At 38.1% G+C, this 17,400-nt stretch overlaps 1 protein-coding gene across 2 annotated transcripts in view; it reads right to left on the reverse strand.

Annotated features, from left to right (window-relative positions):
• Positions 1-17,400, reverse strand: part of LOC110311725 (sperm-associated antigen 6) — a 92,566-nt gene that overhangs the window by 11,172 nt on the left and 63,994 nt on the right. For both annotated transcript variants that reach the window (XM_029470314.1, XM_021185223.2), the window contains 2 exons: positions 11,542-11,658; positions 1,235-1,380 (listed from right to left, as the gene is read on the reverse strand). In XM_029470314.1, coding sequence (XP_029326174.1) covers positions 1,235-1,380; positions 11,542-11,658 — 263 coding nt within the window. The remainder of the gene's footprint in view (positions 1-1,234; positions 1,381-11,541; positions 11,659-17,400) is intronic.

Genomic DNA, 17,400 nt, shown 5'->3' on the forward strand with positions numbered 1-17,400 from the left:
CCTTTCCCCCTTGATCACTAATTGAGAAAATGCCTTACAGTTGGATCTCATGGAGGCATTTCCTCAACTGAAGCTCGTTTCTCTGTGATAACTCCAGCTGTGTCAAGTTGACACAAAAATAGCCAGTACAGGGGTATAATGTGAATAAAATAATTATGGAAAGAAAAAATTATCCCAATCAACAAAATCATTGAGTTCATAAAAACCAATGTTATTACATGTCACAAAGAAAATAGCTGGGCAGTGGTTGTGCACACACTTAGTCCCAGCACTGGGGAGGCAGAGACAGGTGGATCTCCATGAGTCAAAGCCATCCTAGTCTACAGAGCTAGTTCCAAGACAGCCAATGCTACACAAAGACAAACCCTGTCTGGAAAAAAGAAAAAAACAACAAACGATCCCAGAAAGTGGTAATTATTAAGTATTAAAACAAATAGATAACAGCTATTGTTTACATATAACACATATGTTTTTAAATCTAGAATTTGTATTTTCTAATAATGATCTAGAAAGTATAAACATGCATTTTTCATATTTTATGGTATTTGTCAAGACTTAGTGGTTTTATTCCATTTTTTCTTCACAACTTTATTTTATTTAAAGGGGCAATAAAATTCTCTTTTTTGTGTATATGATCTGAGGCTTAGGCTTACTGCTCTGCAAATCAACTTTACTTTTTAAAATACTAATCTGAGCTGCAAGTAGGGCTCTTGCCTGACAGCATAAGGCCCTGGGTTTAGTTCCTGAATTGCAAAAGTACTTAATTTTCATGAGATGAAAGATCATTAAGAAGCTATACATTGGCCTCATGTAGAATTTCCACATATTTACACACTCAACATAAAAAGGTTTGGCCCATGGAAAGGTTTGACACTCTTAAGAGGTGTGGTCTTGTTGGAAAAAGTGAGTCACTGTGGGAGGTGGGCTTTGAGGTCCTATGCTCAAGCTCTGCCCAGTGTGGAAGAGATACTCTTCCTGGTTGCCTTCAGATCAAGATGTAGAATTGTGAGCTCCTTCTCCAGCAACATGTCTGCCTGGACACTGCCATGCTTCCTGCCATGATGATAATAGATTGAACCTCTGAAATTGTAAGCCAGCCCCAATTAATGTTGTTCACTATAAAAATTACCATGTTCATGAAGTCTGTTCACAGCAATGAAACCCTAACAAAAACAGGCAGTATTTGAAAATTGCAACCATTGTAATATTGAACTCCTCAGTCCATCCTCCTCACCTTACTATTTCCTCTGGGTAACAATTGTTGATGCTGTTGATGTATTCCTGCAGGAGAGAGCCTGGCTCTGCCTTTATCTCCTGAACCTTTTTAAGTCCACCACTCGTCACAAAAAGCCGTCGGGCTTTGCTGTCATGTGGCAGCACCTTGAAGAGAAAGTACATAAAACAACATTTCTTCTTTCCCAAGTTAGAGTTTTATGACAGAAAATAATTTAGCATAGAATTTATTCTCAGTGTATCTATAACATAGTAGGCCAAATTTGCTGCTAATTGGAAGTAAAATACACTCTTTTGAAAAGTATATTAACTTTTTCATGTTGCAGAAATGTAATAAGCCACTGAACATGAGCAAAGTTAATATTATTCACTCCTGGGTGAAGCCTACTTACAGCCACCCCTCTGAGGTCTCTCCACCCTCTAAAAAAAATAAAAGGCAAGGTCTCTTCTATTCATCTCTTAAATATCTAAATATCTTACTCCTTGCCAGGCCACTCTTCAACTGAAGCTGTGTTTCAGTAATGAAGAGCACAAATGCTGAGCACTGCTTGTCTTTGCACTGGGCTCCTTCTCTCTGGAATGCCTTTTCACCACTCAGAACTGTCCCCTTTGGCCTGGGGGGCTCCTACTCATTATTTGCAGCCCTAACTTTAAGAAGATTCTGGCTGGATAAATTAGCAGACACATGTGACCTCAGCTCACAGTCCAGAGGAGCAAAAGCCAGGATGACTAGGAATTTGAGCCCAGCTGAGAATACACAGTGACTCCTATTCTAGGAAAAAAAAAAAAAAAAAAAAAAAGGTCTAGAGGATAGAGTTCAGAGGCAGAGCAAGTCCCAGACTGGGATAGAGGGAGGGAAAGAGAAAGGGAAGGAAGGAAGAAAGGAAGGAAGGAAGGAAGGAAGGAAGGAAGGAAGGAAGGAAGGAAGGAAGGAAGGAAGGAGCCTTTAAGGAACTATCCCATCTGCTGGTAGCAAACATTGTCAAAGACACATATATAAGACATGTTATATTATGAGATAGCATCTTCAGTTCCCTTGACTTTGGTGGTCTAACTTTCAAACATTCTACTGGTTTTTTTTCTCTTCTCTAATTTTTCTCATGTAATTGATCATGTTTCCTCTTCCCCACTCTTGCCAGATATTCCCTATTTCCCTAACCCATCCCTTTCTCTCTTTCTCTCTCTCTCTCTCTCTCTCTCTCTCTCTCTCTCTCTCTCTCTCTCTTCTTCTTCTTCTTCTTCTTCTGCCTGTATGTGTGTGTGTGTGTGTGTGTGTATGTGTGTGCACATGTGCATGTGTGTGGGTGTTTAACACAAAAACGCATAATGACTTTTATTTGCTTAGTATGAACCTTCAACATTGGAGGTCAGTGTTCACTTGAATGAGTACTATGTTCAACAAGTTCAGTAAGAGCAGCATGTCTTTCTTATTGACCTAAAGATTTAGACTATAAGGCTCCTTCCAGTCGGCACCAGAGCCGGACCACCTTGGGCCCGAACTTGGGCGAGCAGTCCCATGGTCTCCAGAGGACTCTGCACCCCACGGGCACCCTAGCACACCTTGGACTTAGGATCACTGATGAGTGGAACACAGCATCTGTTCCAACAAAACCGGGGGTGTCTGGGGACAGCAGGAGCACAGACACAGGAACCCTGCCTAACCAGTGGCTAAGGTCATCTCTGGTCTAACTTGGTTTCGAATTCAGTGGACAGCCAAACAGTCCCCATAGGAGGTACCACTTCCAGGTGCTCTAACACACCCAGGATCACAGAATCCCAGGATCCCAGGAGCTTAGTCACACCAGGATCTCAGGGTCTCAGAGAAAGCTTGATTGCCAAGAACTCTGACACACCCAGATATCAGCATCACAGGATCCCAGAATCATGGAATCACAAAGAAAGCTGGACTCTGAGAAGTTCTGATTCAACTGAGATTACAGGAAGAACAGGCTCCAATTAGATATATCAAGCGCAGGGAGTACTTGAGATAATGAAATGATTGGGAGACAAGCATAGGAACAGAAGCAATAGAAACCAAGGTTACTTGGCATCATCAGAACCCAACTCTCCCACCATAGCAAGTCATGGAGACACCATCTCACCAGAAAAGCAAGACATGGATCTAAAGTCACTTCTCATGGAGATAAAGGAGGAATATAAGAAGGACATAAATAACTCCCTTAAAGAAATACAGGAGAACACATCCAAACAGGTGAAAGAATTGAACAAAACCATCCAGGATCTAAAAATGGAAGTAACAACAATAAAGAAATCACAAAGGGAGACAACTCTGGAAATAGAAAACCTAGGAAAGAAGGCAGGAACCATAGATGCAAGCATCACCAACAGAATGCAAGAGATAGAAGAGAGAATCTCAGGTGAAGAAGATACCATAGAAAACACTGACACAACAATCAAAGAAAATGTAAAATGTAAAAATATCCTAGTCCAAAACATCCAGGAAATGCAGGACACACGGAGAAGACCAAACCTACGGATAATAGGTATAGAAGAGAGAGAAGATACCCAACTTAAAGGGCCAGTGAATATCTTCAACAAAATTGTAGAAGAAAACTTCCCAGACCTAAAGAAAGAGATGCCCATGAACATACAAGAAGCCTCCAGAACTCCAAACAGACTGGACCAGAAAAGAAATTCCTCCTGTCACATAATAATCAAAACATCATATGCACTAAACAAAGGTGGAATATCAAAGGGGAAAAGATCAAGTAACATATAAGACAGACCAAATAGAATTACACCTGACTTCTCCCCAGAAACTATGAAAGCCAGAAGATGCTGGGAAGATGTCATACAGACCTAGGAAAGCACAAATACCAGCCTAGGATACTATACTCAGCAAAACTCTCAATTATCATAGACAGAGAAACAAAGGTATTCCATGAAAAAAAAAAAAATTTAAACAATATCTTTCCACAAACCCAGCCCTTCAAAGGATAACAAAGGGAAAACTCCAACACAAGGAGGGAAAATATGCTCTAGAAAAAGCAAAAAAAAAAAAAAAAAAAAAAAAAAAAAAAAAAACTAATCTTTCAACAAACCTAAAAGAAGATAGCCACATGAACAAAATTCCAACTCTAATGAGAAAAATAATAGGAAGAAACAATTACTTTTTCTTAATATGTCTTAATATCAATGGATTCAATTCCCCAATAAAAAGACATAGACTAACAGACTAGTTGCATAAACAGGACCCAACATTTTGCTGCATACAAGAAACCCACCTCAGTGACAAAGACAAACACTACTTCAGAGTAAAAGTCTGGAAAAAAAATTTTCCAAGCAAATGGTCCCAAGAAACAAACTGGAGTAGCCATTCTAATATCAAATAAAATCGACATTCAACCTAATCAAAATGGATAAGGAGGGATACTTCATAAACATCAAAGGTAAAATTTACCAAGATAAACTCTCAATTCTGAATGTTTATGCTCAAAATGCAAGGGCATCCACATTCATTAAAGAAACTTTAGTAAAGTTCAAAGCACACATTGCACCTCACACAATAATAGTGGAAGACTTCAACACCCCACTCTCAGCAATGGACAGATCCTAGAAACAGAAACTGTACAGAGACAAATTGAAACTAGCAGAAGTTAAGGAACATATGGATTTAACAGAGATCTATAGAACATGTAATCCTAAAACAAAAGAATAAACCTTTTTATCAGCACCTCATGGTACCTTCTCCAAAATTGACCATATAATCAGTGACAAAACAAGCCTCAACAGCTACAAAAATATTGAAATAATCCCATGCATCCTATAACATCACCACAGACTAAGGCTGATCTTCAATAACAACATAAATAATAGAAAACCCACATAAACATGGAAACTGAAAAACACTCTACTCAAGATAACTAGGTCAAGGAAGAAATAAAGAAAGAAATTAAAAAATTTTAGAGTTTAATGAAAATTAAGCCACAACATATCCAAACTTATCGACACAATGAAAGCAATCCTAAGAGGAAAACTCATAACTCTGAGTGCCTTCAAAAAGAATCTGGAGAGAGTATAAATGAGTAGATTGACAGCACACATAAAAGCTCTAGAACAAAAGGAAGCAAATTCACCCAAGAGGAGTAGAAGGCAGGAAATAATCAAACTCAGGGCTGAAATCAACTAAGTGAAAACAAAAAGAACTATTCAAAGAATCAACCAAACCTGTAGCTGGTTCTTTGGGAAAATCAAGAAGATAGATAAACCCATAGGCAGACTAACTAGAGGGCACAGGAACAGTATCCTAATTAACAAAATCAGAAAAGAAAAGGGAATGATAGCAACAGAATCTGATGAAATCCAAGAAATCATCAGATCCTACTACAAAAGCCTATACTCAACACAACTGAAAAATCTGGATGAAATGGACAATTTTCAAGACAGATACCAGGTACCAAAATTAAATCAGGATCAGATTAATGATCTAAAGAGCCCCATATCCTCTAAAGAAATAGAAACTATCACTACTAGTCTCCCAACCAAAAAAAGCCCAGGACCAGAATGGTTTAGTGCAGAGTTCTATCAGACCTTCAAAGAAGATCTAATCCCAGTTCTTCACAAACTATTCCACAAAATAGAAACAGAAGGTACTTTACCCAATTCATTCTATGAAGCCACAATTGCTCTGATACCTATACCACACAAAAACTCAACAAAGAAAGAGAACTTCAGACCAATTTCCCTTATGAATATTGATGCAAAAATACTCAATAAAATTCTTGCAAACTTTCTTCCACAAGGCAAAAAAAAAAAAAAAAATTCTTGCAAACTGAGTTGAAAAACACATCAAAAATGATAATACATTATGATCAAGTAGGCTTCATCCCAGGGAAGCAGGGTTGGTTCAATATACGGAAATCCATCAATATAATCCACTATATAAACAAACTCAAAGACAAAACCACATGATCATCTCATTAGTTGCCAAGAAAGCATTTGTCATAAATAATAGAAAACCCACATAAATATGACAAAAACCAACACCCATTCATGATGAAAAGTCTTGGAAATATCAGGAATTCAAGGCCCATACCTAACATAGCAAACCAGTAACCAACATCAAACTATATGGAGAGAAACTGGAAACAATCCCACTAAAATCAGGGACTAAACAAGGCTGCCCACTCTCTCCCTACCTATTCAATATAGTACTTGAAGTCCTAGCCAGAGCAATTAGAGAACAAAAGGAGATAAAAAGGACACAAATTGGAAAGGAAGAAGTCAAAATATCACTATTTGCAGATGATATGATAATATATATAAGTGACCCCCAAAATTCCACCAGAGAACTCCTAAGCCTGATAAACAACTTCAGTGCAGTAGCTAGATATAAAATTAACTCAAACAAGCCAGTGGCCTTTCTCCTCACAAAGGATAAACAGGCTGAGAAAGAATTTAGGGAAACAATACCCTTCACAATAGTCACAAATAATATAAAATACCTTGGTGTGACTCTAACTGAGGAAGTGAAACGTCTGTATGATAAGAACTTCAAGTCTCTGTAGAAAGAAATCAAAGATCTCAGAAGTTGGAAAGCTATCCCATGCTTATGGATTGGCAGGATTAATATAGTAAAAATGGCTATCTTGCTGAATGCAAGCTACAGATTCAATGCAATCCCCATCAAAATTCAATTCTTCACAGAGTTAGAAAGGGCAATTTGCAAATTTATCTGGAATAACAAAAAACCTAGGATAGCAAAAACTATGCTCAACAGTAAAAGAACCTCTGGAGGAATCACCATGTCTGACCTCAAACTGTACTACAGAGCAATTGTGATCAAAACTGCATGGTACTGGTACAGTGAAAGACAGGTATATCAGTGGAATGGAATCAAAGACACAGAAATGAACCCACACACCTATGATCATTTGATCTTTGATAAAGGAAATAAAACCATCCAGTGGGGAAAAAAAGACAGCATTTTAAACAAATGGTGCTGGCTCAACTGGCAGTTAGCATGTAGAAGAATGCAAATTGATCCATTCTTATCTCCTTGTACAAAGCTCAAGTCTAAGTGGATCAAGGAACACAACATAAAACCAGAAACACTAAAACTTATAGAGGAGAAAGTGGGGAAAAGCCTCAAAGATATGGGCACAGGGGAAATTTCCTGAACAGAACAGCAATGGCTTTGTGCTGTAAGATCAAGAATCGACAAATGGGACCTCATAAAATTGCAAAGCTTCTGTAAGGCAAAAGACACTGTCAATAAGACAAAAAGGCCACCAACACATTGGGAAAAGGTCTTTACCAATCCTAAATCCTATAGGGGACTAATATCCAATATATAAAGAACTCAAGAAGCTGGACTCAAGAAAATCAAATAATCCCATTAAAAACGGGTACAGAGCTAAACAAAGAATTCTCAACTGAGGAACACCAAATGGCTGAGAAGCACCTGAAACAATGTTCAGCATCCTTAATCATCAGGGAAATGCAAATCAAAACAAGCCTGAGATTCCACCTCACATCAGTCAAAATGGCTAAGATCAAAAATTCATGTGACAACAGATGCTGGCGAGGATGTGGAGAAAGAAGAACACTCCTCCATTGCTGGTGGGATTGCAAGCTGGTACAACCACTCTGGAAATCAGTTTTGTGGTTCCTCAGAAAATTAGACATAGTACTACCGGAAGATCCAGCAATACCTCTTCTGAGCATATACCCAGAAGATGTTCCAAGTGGTTAATAAGGACACATGCTCCACTATGTTCATAACAGCCTTATTTATAATAGCCAGAAGCTAGAAAGAATCCAGATGTCTCTCAACAGAGGAATGGATACAGAAAATGTGATACATTTACACAAAAGAGTACTACTCAGCTATTAGAAACAACGAATTCATGAAATTCTTAGACAAATGGATGGATCTGGAGGATACCATCCTAAGTGAGGTAACCCAATCACAAAAGAACACATGTGATATGCACTCACTGATAAATTGGATATTAGCCCAGAAGCTCAGAATACCCAAGATACAATTTGCAAAACACATGAAACTCAAGAAGAAAGAAGACTAAAGTGTGGACATTTCGATCCTTCTTAGAATGGGGAACAAAATATCCATGGAAAGAGTTACAGAGACAAAGTTTGGAGCAGAGACAGAAGGCATGATTATCCAGAGACTACCCCACCTGGAGATCCATCCCATAAACAACCACCAAACCCAGACACTAATGCAGATGCCAACAAACACTTGCTGACAGGAAACTGATATAGCTGTCTCCTGAGAGGCTCTGCCAAGTGCCTGACTAATACAGAAGTGGATGCTCACAGTCATCCATTAGACAGCTCACAGGGTCCCCAAGGAAGGAACCAGAGAAAGTACCCAAGTTGCTGAAGAGGTTTGCAGCCCCTTAAGGGGAACCACAATGTGAACTAACCAGTAATCCCAGAGTTCCCTGGAACTAAACCATCAATCAAGGAAAACACTCATGGCTCTAGCTGCATATGTAGTTGAAGATGGCCAAGTTGGTCATCAGTGGGAAGAGAGGCTCTTGATCCTGTGAAGGTTCTATGCCCCTATCCTGGGGAATGCTTGGGCCAGGAAGCAGGAGTGGGTGGGTTGGGGAGTAGGGGGAGGTGGGAGAGGATAGGGGATTTTCTGAGGGGAAACTAGGAAAGGGCATAACATTTTAAATGTAAATAAAGAAAATATCTAATAAAATGTGAAAAAAAAAAGATTAGACTATAAGAGGAACTGTTCCAGAGCTGAGATCTGTAGATGACCACTTGTCCCTTACTGCTCCTTCTCAGGTGATTAAATTAGCCTGCCTCTTCCTATTTAGCATCTAAAAGACATGAAAGTGAAAAATGGACCAACTTTCTCCATATAAAGTGTTTTCTCTACACGGTGTGGTCACTTGGACTGTCAAACCAGAGACAGGGAAAGAGCAGTTCACCTTTTTCTTGGACTGAGGAAGACAGAGCACAGGTGTCTGTTACCCAGAACCATGTTCAGAGGTGGCATCATCTCAGGGAAACTGTTTCCTGTAACAACTATGCTTAAAGGTCAGCACAGCAGAGAACTAAAAGCAATCTGAAGGATACCGTGTAAGAAGCTTACTTGACTATAGAATCTACATTGAAGTGGTGAGATTCACATCAGCAATCTCAGCATTAGGAGGTAGGGCAGGAGGATCAGGAATAAGCTCCAGTCCAGTTGGACCTACACAGTGAGACCTGGTTTTGTTCATAGTTGCAGAAATACAGCATGCCATCAGAGAGTCTCATTTGTGTGGCTATGTAAGAGTATTCAAACGAACATGCCTTCTGATAGTCAAAAGTGGCAATTGTCTTCAACACATGAATATTTGTTGTATTTCTTTTTATTTCATTCTTTACTTGTTTGAGACAGAGTCTTAACTAAGTACCCCTGGCTAGTTTAGAACCAGGCTGGGCCTGAACTCACAGAGATCGGCCTGCCTCTGCTTCCCAAGAGCTGGGATTAAATGTGTGTAACCACCATGACAGATCTGAACATTTGATTTCTTTTTTTTTTAATTTATTTATTATTATATCTAAGTACACTGTAACTGTCTTCAGAAACACCAGGAGAGGGCATCAGATCCCATTACAGATGGTTGTGAACCACCATGTGGTTGCTGGGATTTGAACTCAGGACCTTCAGAAAAGCTATCAGTGCTCTTAACCACTGAGCCATCTCTCCAGCCCCTTTGATTTCTTTAAAACAATACTTGATTGTTTTGTTTTCATTTTTTAGTTATTTAATGTGTCTTGCACTAAAATAACTTCTTAATATATACCATCTCATTTAATGTTTACAATAAAAAAAAGCATTGAGCCGGGTGTGGTGTCGCACGCCTTTGATCCCAGCATTTGGGAGGCAGAGGCAGGCAGATTTCTGAGTTTGAGGCCAGCCTGGTCTACAGAGTGAGTTCCAGGACAGCCAGCACTACACAGAGAAACCCTGTCTCGAAAAAAAAAAAAAAAAAAGCATTTACTATTCCCAACTTACATCTAACCAAAGAATTAGAATGTAGCTGGGGTTACAGTTCAAGGGTAGAGCATATGTCTAGCATATATAAAGCCTTGGGTACTACACTGAGCACAAAACAATAACTTCTAATCCCACACAAAACCACTGTGGCTGGTGACTGACATGGGCTCTTTTGCTGTGTCAAATATATAAAGCACAGTCTCAGTAGTTCTCAGGAGCCATACACTGAATCTGACACACTGTGGCCATCATGGGGTCCTTCCTCAGCAGCTGCCACCCCACATTTCTCAGCTTAACATTTCTATCACACTTTCATTTACATGCTATATATGAACATGCAATTATCTAAGAAATTATCTAAGAAACAATCATATGTCTTAAATTTTAACTAAAGCTATGAATATGCAGGACTAGAGAGATGGCCCAGCACTTAAGAGCACTGATTCTTGCAGAGGATTCAGTTCCCAGACCCACATGGTGGCTCACAACCATCCATAACTCCAGCTCCGAGCAACCTGTGTCCTCTTCTACCTTCACATGGTGCTCAGACACATATGTCAGCAAATGCTCACACACACACAAAAATTTAAACTGAAACATTTTAAACAAATGAATATGACTAAATGACTGTCAGAATCTGTAATAAAGGGAATAGTTTCTGAAAAATATTTCAGGGTCTCAGAATTTTCTTTTTCCTTCCTTCCTTCCTTCCTTTCTTTCTTTCTTTCTTTCTTTCTTTCTTTCTTTCTTTCTTTCTTTCTTTCTTTCTTTCTTTCTATTTAATAAAGATCTTTCCTGTGGTCCTAGATGTCTGAGCTTAAAGGACACTGAGAAAGATGAATAGATACTAATCAATGCAAAATAGCAGTGGTAGGGGAGGAGAATCACCTCTTTAAATTTTTGTATCATTGTTTTATTATTATTATTATTATTATTATTATTATTATTATTATTACTGTGCATAAATGAGGACATGTGCAGCTCACAGCACACATGTGGAAGCAGAGAACACTTTTTCAGGTTCTCTCCCTCCACCATGGGCTCCAGGGATGCAATTCAGGTTACCAACTTGTATGGCAAGTACTTTTACCTAGTGAGCCATCTCGCCAGCTCAACTGTAATGCTTTATGTGTTGACATACTAGGAACTCCCTGAGAATAATTTTAAAAAGCAGGAAGATTTAGCATTGTCCGTGGGTTTTAACCTATGTGTCTGTGTGAATGCATATGGACAGGAATGGAAAATTAAGTAGTAAAGCCCACAGTCCCACTTACAGAGGCAAATGGGAAAGCAACAAATTGACAGGTGAATTCTTCCCTTACCTTACTGAACTGCCCAACAACATGTTTCAGGATATTGGGAGGTGCGTCATACAGGAACGGCTCAAGGGCTGGGAGGTAGGTGCATTTCTGAAGGATATTCTTTATGGCTTTTTTACTCTATTGAAATACAAAGCAAAATGCATATAAAATACTAACATTTTGTAGCCTATATTTCTAGATTTGGAAATAAAACTAGTTTGGTAATTATGATGGTTTGTACATGCTTGGTCCAGGGGGTAGCACTATTAGGAGGTATAACTTTGTTGGAGTAGATGTGTCACTATGGGAGTGGGACTTAATACCTTTTATTCTAGCTGCCTAGGTCCCTTTGGAACAAGTGGTGGAACTCTCAGCAACTCCAGCCCCATGTAAGCCTGGATGCTGCCATGTTCCTGCCTTGATCATAATGGACTGAACCTTTGAAACTGGAAGCCAGTCCCAATTAAATGTTGTCCTTATAAAAGTTACTGTGGTCATGGTTTCTGTTCACAGCAATAAAACCCTAAGACACTGATCTAACCTGTATTTGTTACATTCTTAAAAACAGTTGTACAAAAAAACTATTTTAACTATCTTTTATTATAGAATAGCTTCCTGCTAAATCTTAAAACATTAAGTAAATTGTTAAGTTCTAAAAATATCTGTGAGAAAATTAAAATTATAAAGCATAAAGTTAGAGGCTATAAATTATCATATATTACATAATTATATAGATAACACACTATATTGTATAAAGTTTGTAGATGTGAAAATAGATAACTAAAAATTCCCATTTCTTCTAACCAATAAATCTAAGAAAATACCTATTATACAGTAACATTTTCAGATCAATATGTACTCAGAAGTATCTATTGCATGTATATTTCCATGTGCATTTGCAGAGATGCTGCTGTGGCACAGGTAGAAATTTCCTCCTTCTCAAGTTGAAGCAGAAGAGATTTACTGAACTCTCAACCAGGGAGTGTATCACCCACCAGCAAAAGGGCATGCACTGCCTGTACCCAGGCCACCTTGCATGTCCCCATACTGCTTTATATGTCCCCAGGCCACCTTGCATGTCCCCATACCATCTAGCATGTCCCCATGTCACCTTGTATATACCCACGCTGCCTTCATTTACCCATGCTGCCTTGCATTTACCCAGGCTGCCTTGCATATTCCCAGGCTGCCTTGCATGTACCCATGCTGCCTTTCATGTACCCATGCTGCTTTCCCTTCAGCACTGTTGCAGCTTTCAAAGCAACATCATACAGTGCTGCCCTTAACAACAATGTGAGAGAAGGAGCCTGTTGTGATTGTGGCATGCTGCAGTTAGTTCTGAAACTGATGAATTTGTTTCTCTTCCATTCTAGAATGCTGCACAGATGTGCATAGCTGTTTTTTGAAAACTTCATACTTCATGCTACTTCTATGTGTCCTAGGAAACTGTTCTGCTTACATGTTCTTTCTCTGAGGCCTTCTAATTTTGTTACTGGCTGTTTATAAATGCTCTTGAAATGAAGGACCACTTCACATTGCAAATTTTGGAAGTATATTTTACAAAACTTTTATCATTACGTGTAGTAGCAGTAAACATTTTCTTGAATTTTAAACTTTTCTTTAGATACTCAGATGGAACAGGCATGCATATCCTTTTATCATTTGACACAGTTTGCCCCTAATACTATTTCATATATTAAATAAGATTTAAGAAATTCAATTCAATCTTTCTTCTATACATTTTATAAGCTTAAAACAAACTCTCATTTTTAAACACATCTTATTATATTACTGTCATAATATAATACATTTGAGTGAGATATGTCTGCCACAGTATCAGACATTTGAATCCATGTTTCCCAGTTAGTGGTGATGTTTGGGAAGGCTTAGAACACATGATCTCAATGTAGGAAGTACAGTAGTGGTGGCAGGGCAGGTAGGGGTATTATAGGCTCACAATGCTTCCATTTTTCTTTATCTTTCATGCCTCCCTGCCATGATGGACTCATCCATCTGGAACTATAAGCCAAAATATATTCTTTCTTTTATAATTTTACATTGTCATAATATTTTATTATAGCAACAGAAAAATATCTAATCCCACTATGCCTTCTCCAAAAATAGGCCATATGCTCAGTCACAAAGTAAGCCTCAACAGCTACAAGAAAATTGAAACAAATATCTTATCAGACCATCATAGATTAAAGCTAGACTTCAACAACAGAAACACCAGAAAGCCTACAAAGTTATGGAAACTGAGCAGCTCTCTTCTCAAAATTAAATTAAATTAAAGACGTTCTAGAATTCAAGGAAAATAAATGCACAACATACCCAAATGTATGAGACACAAAGAAAGAAGTGCTAAGAGGAAAGTTCATAGTACTAAGTGCTATCATAAAGAAATTGGAGAGTCCCCACACCAGCAACTTAAGAGCATACCTCAAAGCTCTGAAAACATACCCAAGAAGAGTAGACAATAATAAATAATCAAACTCAGGGCTAAAATCAATCAATTAGAAACAAAGAGGATAATATAAAGAATCAATGAAACAAAAAGTTGTTTTTTTAAGAAAATTAATAATATAGACAAACCCTTAATCAATCTAAAAGGCAGAGAGACAATGTCCAAATCAACAAAAATCAGAAATGAAAAGAGGGACATAACAGACACTGAGGAAATCCCAAGAATCATTAGGTCTTTCTTCAAAATCCTGTACTCCACAAAATTTAGAAAGGTTGAAAAAGGTATCAGAGGATGGAAAGATTTCCCATGTTCATGGAATGGTAGAAAAAACACAATGAAAATGGCCATCCTGCCAAAAGCAATCTATATATTCAATGCAATTTCCATCAAAATTCTAATACAATTATTTACAGACCTTGGAAAAATGACACTCAACTTCATGTAGAAAAATAAAAAATACAGGATAGCTAAAGCAATTCTGTATAATAAAAGAACTTCTACAGGAATCACCATCCCTGATTTCAAGTTCTACTACAGAGCAGTGGTAATAAAAACCACCTGATACTGGCATAAAAACAAATAGGTTGACTAATAGAATCAAATCATGGAACCAGAAGCAAATCGAAACCCTATGGACACTTGATTTTTGACAAAGAAACCAAACTACACAAAGGAGAAATGAAAGCATCTTTAACAAATGGTGCTGGTCTAATTGGATTTCTACATGTAGAAAAATGAAAATAGATACATATTTATCACCCTGCACAAAACTCAAGTCCAAGTGGATCAAAGACCTCAACATACCACCAGATACACTAATTCTCATAGAAGAGAAAGTGGATATACCCTTAAATGCATTGGGACAGGAGATATTTCCCTGAACCAATAGCTCAGGCACTAAGATCAACAATTAATAAATGGGACCTCTTGAAACTGAAAATCTTCTGTAAGGCAAGGAACAATGTTATTAGGACAAAACAGAATAGGAGTCAAATGTTACTGACTTAACATTTGATAAAAGGCTAATACCCAAAATATATTAAGAATTCAAGAGAGTGGACCCTAGGCTCTGGATCTTCACCCACTCTGCCCACACCCAGAGGCACCCTAACGCCAAGGAGCTCTGACACACCCAGGATCTTAGGATCACAGAGACATCTGGACTCCCAGGAGTTCTGATATAGCCAGGATCAAAGGCTCACAGGAGGGACAGGCTCCAGTCAGAGACAACAAAACCAGTTAGCACTAGAGATAACCAGATGGTGAGAGGCAAGCCCAAGAACATAAGCAACAGAAACCAATGCTACTTTGGCAACATCAGAACCCAGTTCTCCCACCACAGCAAGCCCTGGATACCATAACACACCTGAAATGCAAGATTCAGACCTAAAATCCCATCTCATGAATATGATAGAGGACTTTAAGAAGGACATAAATAACTCCCTTAATGAAATACAGGAGAACACAAGTAAACAAATAGAAGCCCTTAAATAGGAAACACATAAATCTCTTAAAGAAATACAGAAAAACACAACCAAACAGGTGAAGGAACTGAACAAAAACTGTCCAGGATTTAAAATTGGAAATAGAAACATTAAAGAAAACACAAGGGAAACAACCCTGGAGATGGAAAACCTAGGAAAGAGATCCAGAGTCATAGATGCAAACATCACCAACAGAATATAAGAGATAAAAGAGAAAATCTCAGGTCCAGAGATACCATAGAAAACATTAACACAACAGTTAAAGAAAATGCAAAAAGCAAAAGGCTCCTAACCCAAACATCCAGGAAATCCAGGACACAATGAGAGGACAAAACCTTAAGGATAATAAGTATAGAAGAGAGAGAAGATTCCCAACTCAAAGAGCCAATAAACATCTTCAACAAAATTATAGAAGAAAACTTCCCTAACCTAAAGAAAGAGATACCCATAAACATACAAAAAGCCTACAGAACACCAAATAGACTGGACCAGAAAAGAAATTCCTCCCATCACATAATAAACAAAACACCAAATACATTAAATAAAGACTATTAAAAGCAAGTAACATATAAAGGCAGACCTATCAAAATTACATCAGACTTCCCAACAGAGACTATAAAAGCCAGAAGATCTTGGACATATGTCATACAGACCCCAAGAGAACAAAAATGCCAACCCAGTCTATTATACCCAGCAAAACTCTCAGTTACTGGAGTAACTGAGATGGAGAAAGCAAGATATTCAGTGTGAAAAAACAAATTTAAACAGTATCTATCCACAATCCAGCCCTACAAAGGATAATAGAAGGAAAACTAGCACAAGGAGGCAAACTATACCCAAGAAAGAGCAAGAAATTAATCTTCTCACAACAAATTCAAAAGAAGAAAACCACACAAACATAATTTCACCTGTAACAACCAACAATCATAGGTCCTTCATATCTCTCAAGATCAATGGACTCAATTCCCCAATAAAAAGGCATAGGCTAAAAGAATGCATATGTAATCAGGACCAAGAATTTTGCTGCATACAGGAAACATACTTCAGTGACAAAAATAGACACTACCTCAGAATAAAAGGCTGGAAAAAAATTTTTTCAAGCAAATGGTCCCAAGAAACAAGCTGGAGTAGCCATTCTAATACCCAATAAAATAGACTTTCAACCAAAAGTTATCAAAAGAGATGGGGAAGGACACTTCATACTCATCCAAGGAAAAATCCAACAAGATGATCTCTCAATTCTGAAAATATATGACCCAAACACAAGGGTACCCACATTTGTAAAAGAAACGTTAATAAAGTGCAAAGTACACATCGAACATCACACAATAATAGTGGGAGACTTCAACATCCCACTTTCATCAATGGACAGATCATAGAAACAGAAACTAAAACACAGACACAGTGAAACTAACAGAAGTTATGAACCAAATGAATTTAACAGATATCTATAGAACCTTTCACCCTAAAACAAAAGAATAGACTTTGTTCTTAGCACTTCATAGTACCTAATCCAAAACTGACCATATAAATGGACACAAAACAAGTCTCAACAGATACAAGAAGATTGAATTCATCCCATGCATTCTATTAGATCACCAGGGACTAAGTCTGGTCTTTAATTAAAAAAAAAAAAAAAAAAACACGCACATACACATACACATGGAAGTTGAACAACTCTCTACTCAATGATACCTTGCTCAGGGAAGAAATTAAAGACTTTTTAAAATTTAACAAAAATGAAGGCACGACATACCCAAACTTATGGGACACAATGAAAACAGCACTAAGAGGAAAATTGATAGCACTGTGTGTCTTCATAAAGAAATAACAAGAGGCAGGCGGATTTCTGAGTTCGAGGCCAGCCTGGTCTACAAAGTGAGTTCCAGGACAGCCAGGGCTATACAGAGAAACCCTGTCTCGAAAAAACCA

This window comes from Mus caroli, chromosome 16 (genome assembly GCF_900094665.2).
Source record: "Mus caroli chromosome 16, CAROLI_EIJ_v1.1, whole genome shotgun sequence".
Classification (NCBI taxonomy): Eukaryota; Metazoa; Chordata; class Mammalia; order Rodentia; family Muridae; genus Mus; species Mus caroli.